We start from the raw sequence: 16,699 nt of genomic DNA, 5'->3' as shown, positions 1-16,699 counted from the left end.
CTACATATTTCTATGGGTGTGTTAAGCTAGCTACCTTATTTATGATCAATATTAAAATAGACACAGTAGAAGATCAATTTTGTGAAAAACTGGCTTCTTCTCCAACCATAAATAACTACTTCCTCTGAAGCTTGAGTGAGCAAAAGGATGAGTGGCATAGCTGTAATGTACACTTTCAAATGAGTCTAGTACTAAAATGTTGTATTTATGGACATATCTCAAGACAGCTATTGTGGCAACAACTTTTAGCCTTCTGTGCCTCCACTTAAATGACTAGAAATCATACTGAACTGCATTGCTAAAGAACCCAGAAATCAACAAATAAAATAATTTGACATGAGTTCATCTTTTTCATGAAATTAAAAACAGTTGTAAACAATATTTTCTTCCACATATGATATCAAACAGATCATTGACACATCAGTTAGATAAGACAAGTAGAATGCAGATGTTTAAGAGTGGTTTGTAGGTTATTGAGCAAGTACTTCTAAAGAATGCCCATATCATCTTGTAATAGTATTGAAATAGTTCATTCACTAGATATTTCTTAAAAAAGGGATTGTCTTATAGCCATTACACCCAAGTAAATATTGAAAGAAACCTGAAGATCCTGAAACAAATGTCAGAAAAATCTAATCATATTTACAACATACAGTATATAAAAATATGTACCAGCCATAGATTTTGGCTCCATAAATCATTTAAAAGGCCACTTGTAACACCACTTACATTACATGTAAATTTAATTGCACACATGCATACCCATTTACTTTAACTTTGGAATTTAAGGAACAGAAGAAAGCTAGAATTAGGTTCCTCTACATCACCACTTTAATACATTTTGCATTATCCAGTAATAGTTTATTTCTATATTATTCTCTTAAAATATATTTAAACCAAAGAATAGTATTGACTCTTTCAATAAATGTTGTTCTTATTTACATCCCAATATTCAGTTATACACAAAGACTTCATGACTGTACGTTATCTTTACAGAGCCTTTCATAATACATAAGAGCTTTAAGCTATGTAACATTTAAGCCAAAAAAAGTACCACAACTGAATAGCTGAACATAAAAAGTCTGGCAGTAACCCTGTCCTAGACTGTCTCACTGGAATCAATCCCCTCTTTGCTAAAAAGAAATTATTATATCCCATACTTGGGAGAAGAGGGTATGCTTAAGTAACCATGGGACCCTCCTGAGACCATCAAATAGTACTGAGCACATTCTGACATTTGTTTATTTCAACTCACTTTGAAGTCTATATCTTCTCAATATAACATTTGTGATCTGCATACCCTCTATTTATTAAAACCATTTCTTTCTGGCAATTTCAGGGCATTATTGTCTTACAGACTGGTCAAGTAACTCATAAAATCTTTTCTAATGTTAAAATATCTCACGCAAGCAAGAACAGAATTTCTGTTCTACTGGGAGATATGTTTTCATATACATTCAAACAAAGTTTTAGAATCTAAAGCTACAGCAGCACTTGTTTCAAGTTAGGGTGCATGTGGTTGCAATAAAGAATATAAAATAATTGAAATCTCACTCTCTCTTAAAACACAAAGGATCTTATACAAATAGCATTTGTGCTGACCCATTACATAGTGGTTCAGTTTGCTGGGCTTTCCAGTCGACAAACTCCTCCTTCAATTGCTACTGACTGTCCTGCCACAGCTCCGTGTGGAAGCCTTGAAATGTGAGTCTGCAAAGAAATGTGTGAGAATTTGAGAGCTCAACAAGTAAAGGCCAATCAAAAAGACACTGGTTAACAAGAATCAAAGAATAGGCTTATATTCTTAAATATGATACAAATAATTTCTACTATTCCATTCCTGGAAATAGTGGCTGAGAATGGGGCTGTCTTACAACTAGATGCATCTGAAGAGAAATTGTTTGGAGGAATACAGGACTGGGGTTACCTTGTGGGTGACTTATACTGGAAATGAACTGGGGAGACCAACTCTGCCTGTTCTCTAAATACATACCAGTTTCTGATATCATTGTGATGGAATGCCTAACAGACCTTAGGAGCACATAGGAGGCATCCAGAACAGGTTCATTCCAGAAGAGTTTGAGTCCAGGGGATGGAGGAAGCATGAGAAAAAGACTCAGAGTAACCCCACTTTAATTACACTACATATAAGTTGTGCAGGAATTATTTTGCTTTATTTTCCCTACTAGCACAACAGATCTTTCCAGAAATCCAAATGATTCTTGTTTCCTGAGTTTACCAGTCCTGCAGGGCTTGACATTGACCATAACATCCTTCTGAATTGTGTGGCTTTGAGAATTTTCCAATGGTTTCAGTCCCTGTATAAGTAGTAGTGTCAAGAATCTGATGCTGGGTGATTATTCTTTAGCACCTAGGTCACTGGTTTACAAAGTCCCACAGGATTCCAACTTGTCTCTCATGTAAAGTTTTGAAGTCAGTCCATCTAATTCCAAAGAAATATTGAATACCTTTCAACATTCCCTAAATTCAATGGTGGACTACATGAGGGAAAATAAACTGAAATTTAACCCAGACAAAATGGAGATGCCTTTGGTCAGTAGGAAACTAGATTAAGGGACTGGAGTTCAGTTTGTTCTGGATAGGACTGCACATCCCCTGCAAAAAGAGGACCACAGCCAAGGAATGCAATTTGATCCTCAGCCATAACTTGATAGACAGGTAAGGAATTACGACAAGGAGCATAACTGCATCTGGCATATAGCTATAACCAATCCTGGGTTGGTATGATTGAATAGCAGTTTGTCAGGTTCAGCCCAAGAACAGCAACAAGGCAATCCAGTACAGTTCAGTTCCTTTATTAGCTCGCACCTAATAGACAAAATCTCACCAGACTAAACCTATGCTAAAGCAACTAGTGGCTATAACCCGCGAGACTCTAGGGAGGGGCCAGCCTCATCCTCTTTGTCTTCCCACACTCTTGCTGCGGGCTGAGGAGGCGCTTGCCCTGGAATGTCTCTCCCCACTCCTGACAACCTTGAAGTTCCATTCCAGAATCTTCCCTGCTCATGCCATTCATTACACAGTTACCCATGACCAAGTTGGTTTCTATCTTGAGTGCTGCAGTGCATTTCATATGGACTATTCCTGAAAAGTATCCAGAATGTACAAGTAGTGAAAAATGTAGGAATGAGACTGGAAGGTTTCTAGGCTACATAATAGCTGTACTGAAACATCAGCACTGGTTGCAAGTTGCTTTCAAGTGCAATTTAAAATGTTAAACTTTAAAGCCCTAAATGATTATTTGAGGGACCACCTGTAGAGGGCAGAATGGCCTTGAGGGACAAGAGGAAGAGCCGTTACCAAGGCAATGGTCAGATAAAAGAAGCCTGAATGTGGGGCAAGAATGTAACATGATTAAACATTTCAGACAAGCCCCTCCCTAGTTCACATGAAGATAAAGGAAGAGAAGGGGAAGCAATTCAGACTTGCAAGATTTTGTTACTATAGCTTTACAATAAAAGTACTATTGACCTACATAGCACTGGTTTTCTACTCTGATCTACCTTGAAGGGATGACACCACGTTTCATGTTATAAATCTGTCCAGACATTAAGATCTCCAGAAAGCCCTTCTGAAGTTGCCCCTACTATCAGAAACCATCTACTGGGCATAAAAACAGGGGTCCCCCCTGTTGGTCCCAGGCTGTGGAATGCATTCTCTCTGGAACAGTGTGTGGCACCCACCTTCTCTACTTTTAGGAAGTCTGTGAAAATTTTCCAGCAGGTCTTTAAAGGTTAATGCTTTCATTATTTGCATTTTAGTTCATTTCTTATAATTTGTTTCATGTGCTTTTTGTAATTCTAAGTTGTAATCCTTTTTAAGTGTTCATTTCAAACAGAAAGTTGGTAAATAAATAAGAAATAAACACATCTGAAATCAAAGGAACATATCTAAGGTTCTGAACTATGTTTCCCATTCATTAATACAGAACCTATGATTTCAGAACTGAACAGTGATTGTTAAATGAGCTATGTAATAATATAGTTGATTGAAAACACACACACAGACACACACACACACACACACTACATTATATATATGTCACTGGAATAAGATTTTGCTTTTTCAAGCAATATTGTTATAGAATCTTAAATGTATGTATGAGTTGGAGGGAACCTTATAGGCCTTCTAGATAACCTTCTGCCGTAGATGTTACGCATATCCATTTTTCCAAGCTGAAACAATAAGCTGAAAGAATGCAAGCTCTATAAAAGCAAACACTGCACCCCCCCCCAAAAAAATACACAATACAGCGAAACTTGACAGTTCTGCTGCCATATGGCAGAAATGTAAACCATGTATCCTGCATATTTTAAAAAATGTGTTTATTACTTCATGACAGACATTGTGTTTTGGCTGAATATAGCACAAGTACAAAACATATCCATATAGACCAATGCCAGTGCACTGCTGAGAGATGAGGCACAGTGTTACCTGAAAACTGATAGAAAAACAAAGACTTTTGGTGGTTAGCTGTTTAAAATGGAATCATATTGGGGTATTACCCATAAATACCAGCAAATAACTTTAGAACATCTCGCACTTAAAGCACTCAAAGAACACTAAGAAAAACACTGTGTTTTATAATGTATATTTGAAACAATATAAGCTACTGTCATAAAAAATGTAATTCTGATATTTATGCCAGTGATATTTGCTCAGCCATCAGAATTTCCCAATATACTTTCCCTGTATGGCATTCCATAATATATTTACACTAATAACTTTATCAAAGAGGGAGATAAATTTAGTATATATGAAGAAATATAGATCAGACCTTGGGAATGTAAAAGAATGAGCCAGCTGTTAAGAAAAGACTACTCAGACCTGAGAAAGAGGAAAGTGCGAGAAAGAAACTCAAAATACAAGCTTTCAAGATTCTATTATTCTATCCGGCTACAATAAAGAACACTCCTGGAATCCCTACTGTGCCTGTTTCGTGACTGGCCTACTTGGAAGAACCTCATTACTCTCTTATCACAAAGGCATCAGACCTTGCTTTTAGAACTGAATAAGGCAACATATCCTCAAGATTCTCTGCTGTCTGCAGAACAAGTTGGTGAGGTGTTACTACAGCAGTTGGACATACAAACACCAAATCTGCACAATGCCCTGATACAACTAGCTAAGCGATTGGATCGAGGCCTACCTCAGCTGGGAGGAGCTCCACAATTGCTTTTTGACCATTATTGCCCACAAATCTACTGGAGAAGTTGGGGGGGGTGCTCAAGGCCAATTCTTATTTCACAACACAATTTGTGATGAAGCCATGCTGGTTCCTGTTAATTGTAGCATGCTTATCAAAATGCTCACAAACATGCTGCGTGATAATCTGTATGAAGACATGTCCTGTCTCTTCCCAGGAGTCCTTTGTGAAAGCAGCATAGGCCACTGACAAGGGAACCCATCTTGATGACATCATCTGCAGTCAGTTGTAGACTTCAAGGATCCTGCTTTCTCTTCTTGCCCCATGACCAGTAACTGGAAGGATTAATTAAAAAATCTACCTGTGCTTCCAGTTCCTTCACTTTCCTGCTCAAAGCCTCATAGTCTCCAGAGATTCTTTCAAAGTCTCTTCTGGCCATGTAATTCATCCCAATATGAATCAAGTGGAAAGGATAGTTGTCAGTAAGTTTGAACAGCCTTGGTAACCTTCCATCACATCCTGTATATGGGGACCTGGAAGACAACATAGCTCCTACAGTGTCATATCAGGTCCGCATACTGCTGCCTCAGTTCCCCTTAGTAGGGAACCACCCATCATCACAACACACCTCTTCTTTCTCAGTGAGGGTCTTGTATTTCTTCAAATTATAACAGTCTTACAGTATTCTGGGCCATAGTTTGCTCAGTTGGCTGTTGATCATCCTCTAGAGGGAGGACCTGGTACCTGTTCCTGCCACCAGGTGATTTCTGATTTTCTTGCTTTTTTAGATTATATTATTCCACGTTTGCCTTGGCCAATTTTCCCCCCTTGGAATTCTCTTCACTTTTCTGTCCCTCCTGATAACTTCAGCAGTCCTATCGAGCAACCTCTCATCTTCCCAAATGCTTTTTAGTATAGCAGTGTTCTCCTCAAGTCCTTTCATTTTCTCTTCCAATAAGGGAAAAAAGCTTACACTTGTAGTTTGGGTCCTCTTCAGGCAGAAAGATGAACACTGCACTCATTTTACACATCACTGTCTATGGTGTTTGGAACCTTCCCTGTCAACTTCCCTACCCAAACTTCCATGTAAATCCTTCTTATTTATTTGCTTTGGTTGTGAGCTCCCAGAAGCTCTGAGTGGAGACTATCTTGGACTGAAAGTAGATTTAAAAAAAACCTATGTACTAGGAGAAAAAGAAAGTGTGTAATAGTAGTAGTAATGACATGCCTTCTCCTTGTCTGCTCTCCCTGTTCGCTTGTTCAGCGAGTTTGCCCTCCGAAAACTATGGTGGTTTCAAAATATGCAAAAATAAGTGCCAGAGTTACAATCTGTCCTCTTTCTATTCTTATCTGTATCACAGTTAAAATCCCTCTCCTTTTTTTTTTTTTTTAATAAAGTTCATTTATCTTTTCCGTAATAGTTCTCAAGGGTCCTTCATTTTAGGCAGTTACAGATTACTACATCCAGGATTTCTGGATATATGCAATGTATGTTTTTATAAATGCTGCTGTCATCAGTCTAAAATACAAACAAAAGAGAATAAGCAAGCCCATTTTAAATTCATGCTTATATTAACAGAGGCAATTGCATATAGTTAGCATGATTAAGAGAAAAATGTTTCCATTACTGATAATGGAAAATATCATTTATTTTTATTAAAAAATTCATTCAAAAACAAACGAATATTGAAACAAAAGTCTTCCTAAACCAAGAAATCAGAAGCCTTGAAGCGCCTGTGCAGTTGTAGTCAGGGAGCTCAAAGCTTGCAACTTGCCCTTCTTAACATTTTCACAGAACTGACCAAAGATCAGCATCAAGGCAAATGAAGTGGGAATTTCAGTACTTCTTTTCCTCCCTAAGAGGTGATCAACATTATCAGATTATATACATTTACTCTGGAAACTGACAATTCTAATCATGATAAAACATTATAACCCTGGGCAGTAAGGCCCTTAGTGGGTGTGGGAATTTTGCTCACATCTAGCTTTGGCACTCACATTATAGTTCTCCTTTTCACGGAAATACCCATGCTCTCAAATATTTGGGCAATTATTCAGTTATTTTGAGTAATTAAGTAATGTTAAGGATACAAGATCTTTGTAGGGATATACAGCTCTCCACTGCAAACACAGCAGCATACAAAGTTGTCCTTCATTTGAATTTGAATTTTTTTAACAGAGCTTAATATTAAAATTGTTTTGAAGAATGGAAAAATATATACATTTGACACCATAAAACAAGCCAAACCTAGGGAAAGATTCAGGATTCATGGCATGAACTCAAAGACTAAGGAATAGGTTTAAAATTGGCAGTTATATTTGAAACACTACCAGTGTTACTAACTTAAACACTCAAAAATTAGACTCGATATAAATTAGCTTGTCATGTGAAATTCTAGAGAATACATATTTTGGAAAACCAAACAGAAGAACCCAAAGAAGAATAAAAGAAATGAACATGATACCCTTAAAATGGATTTTAGAAATCTATCTCATCTTCAACTACACAAGAGGTCTACAGATGAAGCACAAAGTATAAGTCCTAAACAATACATATTTAGAAATAACCACCATCAGAATTAGTGAAGGTACTACTGAGTAAATATGGTTAGGATGAAAGTCAAAGAAAGTATTAAGCAGAGATAAAACTGAGTTAGCTCCATTACAATGAGTGATTCTCCTTCTGGCAACCATGTACAGCATTTGAAAAACAGAAAGAGTGTGTACCCCACAATAATAAGTACTTGCATTCCTACCACCCATACATGAACCCACAATGAAATTATACCACAAATTCTTCCCTCAAGTGCTCACTTAAGTCTCTCTATAATCTCCAAAAAGATCTGAACAGAGATTTCTTCTACATGATTTTTTCAATATGGTTTCAAAAAAACACACTACTAATTTTAGGATGTATCACACTGAAGGGCAGAAATGGTACAAATGAGAGTTGAACTGAACTGGGGCCCAAAATAACATTTCTACAAGCAAATGGATTGTTTCCTTCCAACCAGCCATTTCCCATCTTCCTCCTCAAAAGTATATTTTAAGACAGCCTAAATATGGTTGATGGAAAAGATAGAATAGTTACACTTAGAAGCTCTATGAGTTACTATTTTTTTTAATTGAAACCATGATCATGAACCATCTACAAACCAGACAACTCTTGTTGCCTTCTTCTCTTACACTTTCCTGGAAAGCAATTATTGCCAAGGGATAAACTGCCAACCCTGGTGGTTAGTCAAAGATAAAGAAAGCAGGTCCTTGAAAATAAAGTGATAGAACAGTAAGCATCCAAGGAAAACAGAAATCAATAAACCTGTGAAGTGCAATTTGTTATTTGACATATACAAAAAATACTACTGTAGATTTTTTCCCTAAAATGCTACCCAGCCAGTTCCTAAATGTAATACATATACTTCTAAGGTATATAGAAGAAAAAAAATATTTTCGCTAATAACTCCAAGACATGGTGGTACAATACCAAAATATCACTTTAAGAATAAAAATTTCATCTGTTGAATTTTTAAAAGTCCAACAATTAGTTGTCTAAGAAACTGGAGAGGTATTAGAAAGTAGAACAGATGTATCACATATATGGATGGTAGAATCAAATACATTCCTACTTATATTTAAGTGGGAAAATCTACTCAAATATAAATCTCTCTCACACACCAAATATATTAGGCTCAGGTTCATCATCTGTTTCACAGTATGTGTTGGTTGCAATGGGAATTAGTATTTTAAAAACAAAGGTTGAGCATTATTACGGCAGTCTGCATGATGCTTCTGTTTTCTGATGTGCTTACTTTATGTGTTTTTGTCTAGGGTTTTTAAAACAGTGTTAAGTTGAACCTTCCTTGTTATCTCTAAGTTTTCACAACTTTTAAGATCACAGAATTCTACATTTACAAGAGCAGCTTATTTGTTGTTCTTCATAGGGAGCAACCAGAGTATTTGTGGTTAGATTCAAGAAAACATTTGCAACCATAGGCTCAAAGAAAGAGAAGAGAGAGGGATTAACTCTGCTGAAGGAAGGTCACAAACATAATTTAAAGTGAACCAAGAAGAGCAGCTGCGTCTTTCAGCCCAATCAACTTGGCCAGCTGGAGAATTTGCCAGCAGTATGAAAACAATGCACACCAGATGTCCAATGAAAGATCTGCAAGTAAGAAAATAAAAGATCTCTGGGCATAACCCTGAGCTATTAGTCTTTTTAGCATCAAGGTCCCACAGGGCACCATCAAGCCAGATACAATGCAAGTATAACACAAACTTTAGGGATTGTTTTACTTCAAATCTAATATTTAACTTAGCTATCTGCCAATGAAATAATAATGCTCTTCTCAGCATATAAAACTCCTAAGACACGTTGAAATCTATAATGTTTTTAATATAGGTGTACAACATTAAATACTGAAAGAAATCATAATGGGGAAGTGCAATGCAAGTGAAATGCAAACTTTGTTTTCTGAGTTTATGAGAAATAATTTAAAAATAATCCTAAGCTATTAAAGTGGCAGGTTCCTGCATGAGAAGCACTTATATTGTAGTGTACAACAAATATAACGAACAAACAAGGCAACTACAGAAGGCTAAATGGAACAATCAGGGAATGAAATGCTTCTAGCTTTCAGCTTTACTAATTTAAACAAGAGCTTGCAAGTACACAAATACAAAATTGTACCTTAGGCATGGCTACAATCTGATGTTGCTGAACTACATCTTTCAGCATCCTCAATATTAGTTATGCTGAGACTGCTGGGAGCTGTGGGTTAGCAACATCTGGAGGCCACATATTGTGCCCCTGTGTTCTAAGGAACCTGCCCACAATTGGCCTGCTTAATGGGCCATTCAGTGGACAGGTTTGTTTTTTCTTAGCTATGCTGAAAGCAAATCTAATTTTCTCTCCACCAATCCACTGTTTCGTCCAGCTCATTAAAACTTCATGACCTCAATTTTACCTCAGTTATGCATCTACTTTTGATAGCATTTCCTCCCTCTCCTGCAAAGCACAGTTTGTGGTCAAAGTTCTGGAGTAGTTTGAACTTGAGCAAGTAGCAACAAGCAAAAAAAAAAAAGTTTTCTGCAGAATCCCTTTAGTGTAACCTTTTTAGCTATTCATTTTCCATTTGTTTATTCTAGCTATTTCAATTATGCTATCGAAAACAGGCCAGTTCAAACATCACGGTTTGGCAACTTGGAGCATTCTGTGGGTACAACCGCGAAAGAGAGGAGAAACAGCATGAGCCACTTGGCATCTTACAGACATAAACCATAGTTTGGCCCTACACAAGAGTTGATATGGCCGTGGGAAGCCACATGACAAATTAAACAATGGAATTAACTTTTCTTCAGCTACTTTATTTTTATTTCAGTGTATGAATAACTTAAAACCAGCCTGTTGAATAAGGTAATGAATTCATTTTTAAGTGATCATCAGTTTTCACAAGTTAGGGTTTTTGTGGCTTACCTTAGCTTTGCCATCCTGTGCTGACATATATCCCACACACATGCTTTCTGTTGTATGACTCCACAGGAACTCTACTATGAGAAGAAAAAAAAAGTTTATTTACTTACTAAAGTATCATGTCTGTTTTTCACAATAAATTGCTGATTAATAAGAAGCAAGAGCCTTTTATTCTTTGAAATAAAACTGAATGGTTGTTTGAAAAATATATGTTTCAATTTCAGCATCAAATTTACTAGGGAGAGGAATATATAAACTGGCCTATCAGCTGAAAAAAAAAAGCAAGTTCCATGTGCCCGTGCTTGAATGCTAGAAACACCAAAGCTACTGTTGCTTCCCTGTGCCATGCAAGGCAATTTTTAGAGTGAGGAAATGTTTTTGCTGTCTGCATTAGCAGCTGTGGGGGGCCAAGCCCTTTTTTGCTGGGAGAAAAAGATGATCTCATGGCTCCTTTTTGTTTTATGAGAAGTGGCTCAAAATCATCATGCTGCCCCTCCTTCTATTTCTTCCTCTATAAAGAAAGAGGGAATGACTTTTGTCCTAGAAAAGTGGCTGAAAATTACCAGACTGCCACAGCCAACTTCATCATTGTGGGTGGGTGGGTGGAGGTTACATGTATATCTAAGATGGATGTGGTATTTGTGAATGTACGAATCTGAGTCCATGTGTGAGCATGGTAGAGATGTATATGTGTGTTCATCTATGTAGATATAAGTGTTATGTTGCCCCTTCTGAAGACGGATGCATCTTCAGAGATAAATCCATTCTCACTGATGATAAACAAATGCCACTAAATTACAAGCTAGCGATATGCAATCCCCTCCAGAAGGCCACACTGATATTCAACAGGTTATTCTACACTTCCCACTTAGTATTCTGTTCTCCACCTCCCCTTTTATACTTCTTTCAGAAACCTTGATGTAATTAAAATGTAGTAAAATTTCTTCAGAAAAGAAATTAATAGGCTATCAATTGGTAAGCATTTTAATTCTTACTGTTTTTCTTTGGTTTTTCAAGTCATAAAGGTATAACCTAATTATTATATTTAATAATAACTGGTTAACGTATTCATTCAAAGCTTACTTTACGTACTTACCTAATAGAGACTGTTTATCCTGTGAAGAATTAGGCTCTGCAGAACACCTACAAGAGCGGAGAACTATCACTCCTCCCAGAACACCATCCTCATTGGCTAAAAAAGGTGAACCTATGGAGAAATGGGAGGCAAGGAGAGAGAGAATCATGGAAAATTAATAAGCATGTAAGTCTTATAAGACTGTTATTTCTTTTTTAAATGGATGCTGGCTGCCCCCCATGACTGCATAATAGACAAGAAATATAACCACCTGCCTTATTCCAAAGATACGAAGCAGATACTATCAGGTTACTATCACTGTAGTTAGGTGGCATCAAAAAAGTGAGCTTTTCCTGCCAAGAAGTACTAAAGGATGATATATCACGTACACATTTAACTGAAGAATTTCTACCACTTCCAAACATTATTTTCTTCAGGGAAAGGTAATAACTACCCTACCACAAAAAGGACAATTTATCTGAAGTTAAACAACAGGCCATAATGTACTGGGACTACAAAGTCAGCTTCTGAACAGCCACTGCTGTTTTTAACACTGTGCCTCTTATGCTGAGAAATCCCTTCGAAACACTGGAAAATGAGCAAAACACAACTGTCTAACAAATGCTCCTTTCAAATTCGAAACATACTTTTAAAAGGTGCTACACCAGAAGCTGTAATTAATTTTAAATTAGCCAAATAAAACTTATGCATACCATTTTTTATTTTTGGTGCAGCTTCAAATTAATGTCATACATTTTAAAATGTGGAAAGTATTTTATGGTTTAAATACAACCTAAACATCTTAAGCCACAAGATTAAATGCAAATGTAACAAGTCAGTTAAGGCCAAAGAGTCTTTGATCACACATTTGTTAAATGTTTATTGCCAACATATCAAGCAACAATAGTGGAAGACAATAGTTTATTTTGTGTGTGTGTGTGTGTGTGCATACATATATTCTTTTAAAAAGTGTAGACCAAAATTTTTTTTTATCCTAAATGCACTTTATACAAAGACAGCTCAAAGCAGGGAATGCTGCTGTCACGCACATTGTATCAACAAAACTCAAACAACCTTAAACTCTTTATAACTCTATGAAAATAAGTAATGATTATAATGTCCATTTCACAGACTATTACACAACAGAAGACATGTTTCTATCATTCCACAAATCGATTGTCAACACACAGAATCCTGACAAATAAATATTTACATAATTTATTATGGTCAATCACAAAAATAAGTGTTATGTGTGGAGGGAAGGGTGGAACGTTAAAAATGTATTGACAACAACCTTAAAATATCTAAAGCCCTATTAAATTCAAGTAAGAGGACTTCCACTGATTTTAATGACACTTTTAAAATACAACAACCTTCAGCTGCATCAACTAATTTCACCTGCAATGGATTGGACTGAAAGATGCTCTTCCACTCACAGAATAGGGTTTTGTTTTGTTTTTTACTTCAGAAAACTTCAAAAATGAAATTATTGCTAAACTAACCATAAATTTTGCCATTTAATAGTCACAGTTTTAAGGCAATATATTTTAAGGCAATATATTTTCTATACTGTCTAGAATTCATCTTGTGTTGATATATTTTTTTCTTTAGTTTGTTTTCCTCCTTATGCTTACTTAAAATCACTGCAATGTATGTCTTTTTTTTTTTTTTACTGTACTATCACTGATGTATTTTTTCTTTGTTAGACAAACAAAACAGTCTGCTATATGTTGATAGTTATTTAAAACAATAGGAGAAGGATATACTCAACATTTGACATTTCATCTCATGCTGTTGAGCAAGGAAATATTTCATCGTTTTACAACAACAGAGTGTGTATTAAGAGACAGTGAAAAGGCTATCAGGAAGCCATGGCGGAACATCAGGGAGCAAGAACCAAAACAACAGTGATGCTCTATGGGGCTTAGTGAAATCCAGCAGTACTTCAAAAGTATTTTGTTAACCTCATTTTTCAAATACACTCAGTTTCTAGTAGAAGCAACATTCAGACGTTTCAAAAGTTGTAAGATTATTTCAGCTACATTTGCAAGAAGTCTATAAGTTTCAGAACAACTAGGTTTACTCAAAGGTTTGCTTACGCAATACTTTCTCCACTATTTGTACTTAACTAGCTTATAAACGGAGTGCAATAAGCTGTAACTCAGATTTTTGTTAAAAGAAAAGTTATCCAATGTTGTTTTCTTTCTGCTGCTCTGAAGAAATACATATACAGGTAGCCTGGTTATGACGGTAATTGAGACTGGAATTTCCATTGCTAAGCGATGCAGTTGTAAAGTGCGACATCACGTGACTGCATCGCTTAGCAACAAAAATCCTGGCAATCCTCATTACCATCATTAACTGAATCCCACCAGTTGTTAGACAACGACCCACCCCAATCCAAGCCATTCCCAACTTGGTCCCTCCCAGCCCTGAGCCTTCTTCCTGAGGCTGCACGTGCCCTTCTCCAAATTCTGCACTGCCTTCTCACGATGCTTCAGAAGGCCCAAGAATCATTGCAAGAAGGTAGTGTGCAATTTGGAGAAGAGTGGATGATTTGGAGAGGGGTGGGCACTGACTTCTTGTGAGCTTTCAGAAGGCCTCAGAAGCATTGCGAGAAGGAAGCGCATTATTTGGAAAAGCACATGCATTATTTGGAGAATGGGCACGTGCAGCCAGCACCTCCCTCACATAGGACTGGACCAGGCCAGGCACACCTCATCAGCAGCAGGAGGAAGAAGACAGTGAAGGTCAGCTGGGGGTGGCAGGACCTGTGGAGCACAGGGCAGCGGTGGCAGCTGGGGCTTGCACTGTGGTGCTGGGGTGGCTGGGCACAGCACTTCTTGGTGGCAGTGGTAGTGCTGGGGCTGAAGTAAAGACCTGGGGGGGGAGAGACAGCTGAAATAGAGGCTGCCAGCACTGCCACTGCAGAGTGCTGTGGGGGGAGTTGAAGCCCCCCTGTGGTCCTAAATGTGGGCAGGCTGCAAAGCGCCCAAATTTTGATCATGTGACCACTGGGGCACTGCAAAGGCCATACCTTTGGGGACTGGGTGTAAATACCATTTGTTCAGCACCGCCGTAACTTTGAATGGTTGTTGAGCAAATGGTTGTTAAATGAGGACAACCTGTAATCAATTTTAGAAACAGACGCTGAACTATTTTTGAAAATAAGTTCCCTTTTTTCCCCCTGAACAATAGGAATGCGATAGATGTAGGCTCTGGTCTAAAGAGGAGTAAAGCTTATTAAAGCTTAAAGTACTTATTATGGAAGTAAAGCTATTAAACTTATTTCTGTCTTATTTCTGAGCAATGTATGGATTGCACTATAAACCATCACACTGATGAAAAGATAGCACACAAAAGATTGCCATGATAATATTGGAAAGGATATTTAGTATTTAAATAAGTAAATACACAATATTTGATAGCCAGTTTGGTGTAGTGGTTAAGGCACCAGGCTAGAACCTGGGAAACTGTGAAGTTTAGTTCTGCCAAGAAAGCTGCAGCCACCAGGAGTCAACAGTGACTCAAAAGCTCAATATATATAATTATATAAAAAAATGTTGTCTACCTCTGAACTGTACAGTACTTCATTTTTATCAAAGGTTCTAGGCATATGGAAATCTACTAGCAAGGAACATGAAGCATGAATATTTTTTCATCTTGTGGACGGTCCACACTTTAATTCATATGCAAAGAGTTGATCAGAAATGTGTTTTTGCAAAACAGTGCGTGCATTATTAAAGAAAAATAGCTGAGGTTTTTAAAAGTTTGAAAATACTTTACATATAGTTCTAAAGAACTATGCACATTTCAATTGTTAGGCTCCCAAATCAGCCTGCAAACAGAATAAACATTTACTGCGAAGCCTGCATTCCACAAACTTGGCTGAATTTGAAAGGAATAGATGAGGTATAAAATCCTCTGTTCTGTCTGAAAGATACTTATGTTTACAGAAAACTATTTTTATTCTACATCAGTGTATATTCCATCTTTTATCTTTATTAAACCAAAGGTACCTACACAAAAACAGTGTAATTCATGTATTCCGCTTCTAATCCAACCATTACTTAAATCAAACGTCCTGTTAGTTATAAAAATAAGATGAGGAAAACACAGCTGCTACTAGGGTGGTCCTTCCTGCACTTTTTAATAAAATTCTGAATATCCAGTCAGGTATTCCCAAGTAAGAAGGAATATTTATATTCCTCTCTGGGAAGTTTTATTTTGTGATAAGAAATTGATAAGAAAGTAAGACTCTGATGATAAAGAGAACAAGCCACAATGTTACAAGCAGGCTATTAACCTATTTTATTCATGGTTATTTCTCAGAGATGTAAAAAAATCTACATCATAAATTACAATTCAAGCAACTATTGCATCAGTAAAAAAAATCAATAGCAGGATAGTTAAAAACAAAACAAAAACTAACTATTCAGTATGTGCCCAGCATTTTTCCATTTCCCCTTAGGTGTACTTTTGCAAAATGTTACTGGTGTTGATTTTGAGATATGACAGCTCTTAACAAACCCCATGTGGAAGATGCAGGCTTCTTTGGATCAGATGGCAAGTCTCTAAACACATTAATACTGAATGATGCTATGCTTAAAATAATCTTTTTTAGCATTTCAGTTAAAACAATGTTTACCACCTCAACAATTCAGCATACTAGAAAGGCACTCTTGTACCTATATAGCTTGAATTATCTTTCAAGTACTTTTGTTAAAAACATACTAATATTTTGTAATTAGGATAGAGAACAGCTATTTGATAGACAGACAGACAGATAGAATTTATCAGATAATCTTCAAGTTAATGACTATTATGATAATAGATAAAGCAGAGATTACAGGAGAGAATTGATATTTAATAGATTTCTTGAAACAAAAAAAGGGAAACCAAAACCACATTTAAAAAGTACAGTGGGGCAAAAAAGTATTTAGTCTGCTGGATTTAAAAAAAATCCAGAAAATCACATTGTCTTATT

The 16,699-nt window shown here is 36.7% G+C and overlaps 1 protein-coding gene across 8 annotated transcripts in view; it reads right to left on the bottom strand.

The window, feature by feature from the left end:
• Window positions 1-813: 813 nt before the first annotated feature.
• TASP1 (taspase 1) overlaps window positions 814-16,699 on the bottom strand; it is a 55,458-nt gene continuing 39,572 nt past the window's right edge. For 7 of the 8 annotated variants that reach the window (XM_007423917.4, XM_025163903.2, XM_088134513.1 and 4 more), the window contains 3 exons: window positions 11,734-11,844; window positions 10,641-10,714; window positions 814-1,710 (listed from right to left, as the gene is read on the bottom strand). In XM_007423917.4, the coding sequence (XP_007423979.1) occupies window positions 1,618-1,710; window positions 10,641-10,714; window positions 11,734-11,844 (278 nt within the window). In that variant the 3' untranslated portion in view covers window positions 814-1,617. The remainder of the gene's footprint in view (window positions 1,711-10,640; window positions 10,715-11,733; window positions 11,845-16,699) is intronic. The other variant, XM_088134531.1, reaches the window with a different exon arrangement.

The sequence above is a fragment of the Python bivittatus genome, unplaced genomic scaffold (genome assembly GCF_059951505.1).
Source record: "Python bivittatus isolate LINGU-HERP-01145 unplaced genomic scaffold, Pbiv_v1 ctg000020_np1212, whole genome shotgun sequence".
Classification (NCBI taxonomy): Eukaryota; Metazoa; Chordata; class Lepidosauria; order Squamata; family Pythonidae; genus Python; species Python bivittatus.
Note: the sequence above shows the minus strand (reverse complement) of the source record. Positions and strands in the feature narration are given on the sequence as shown.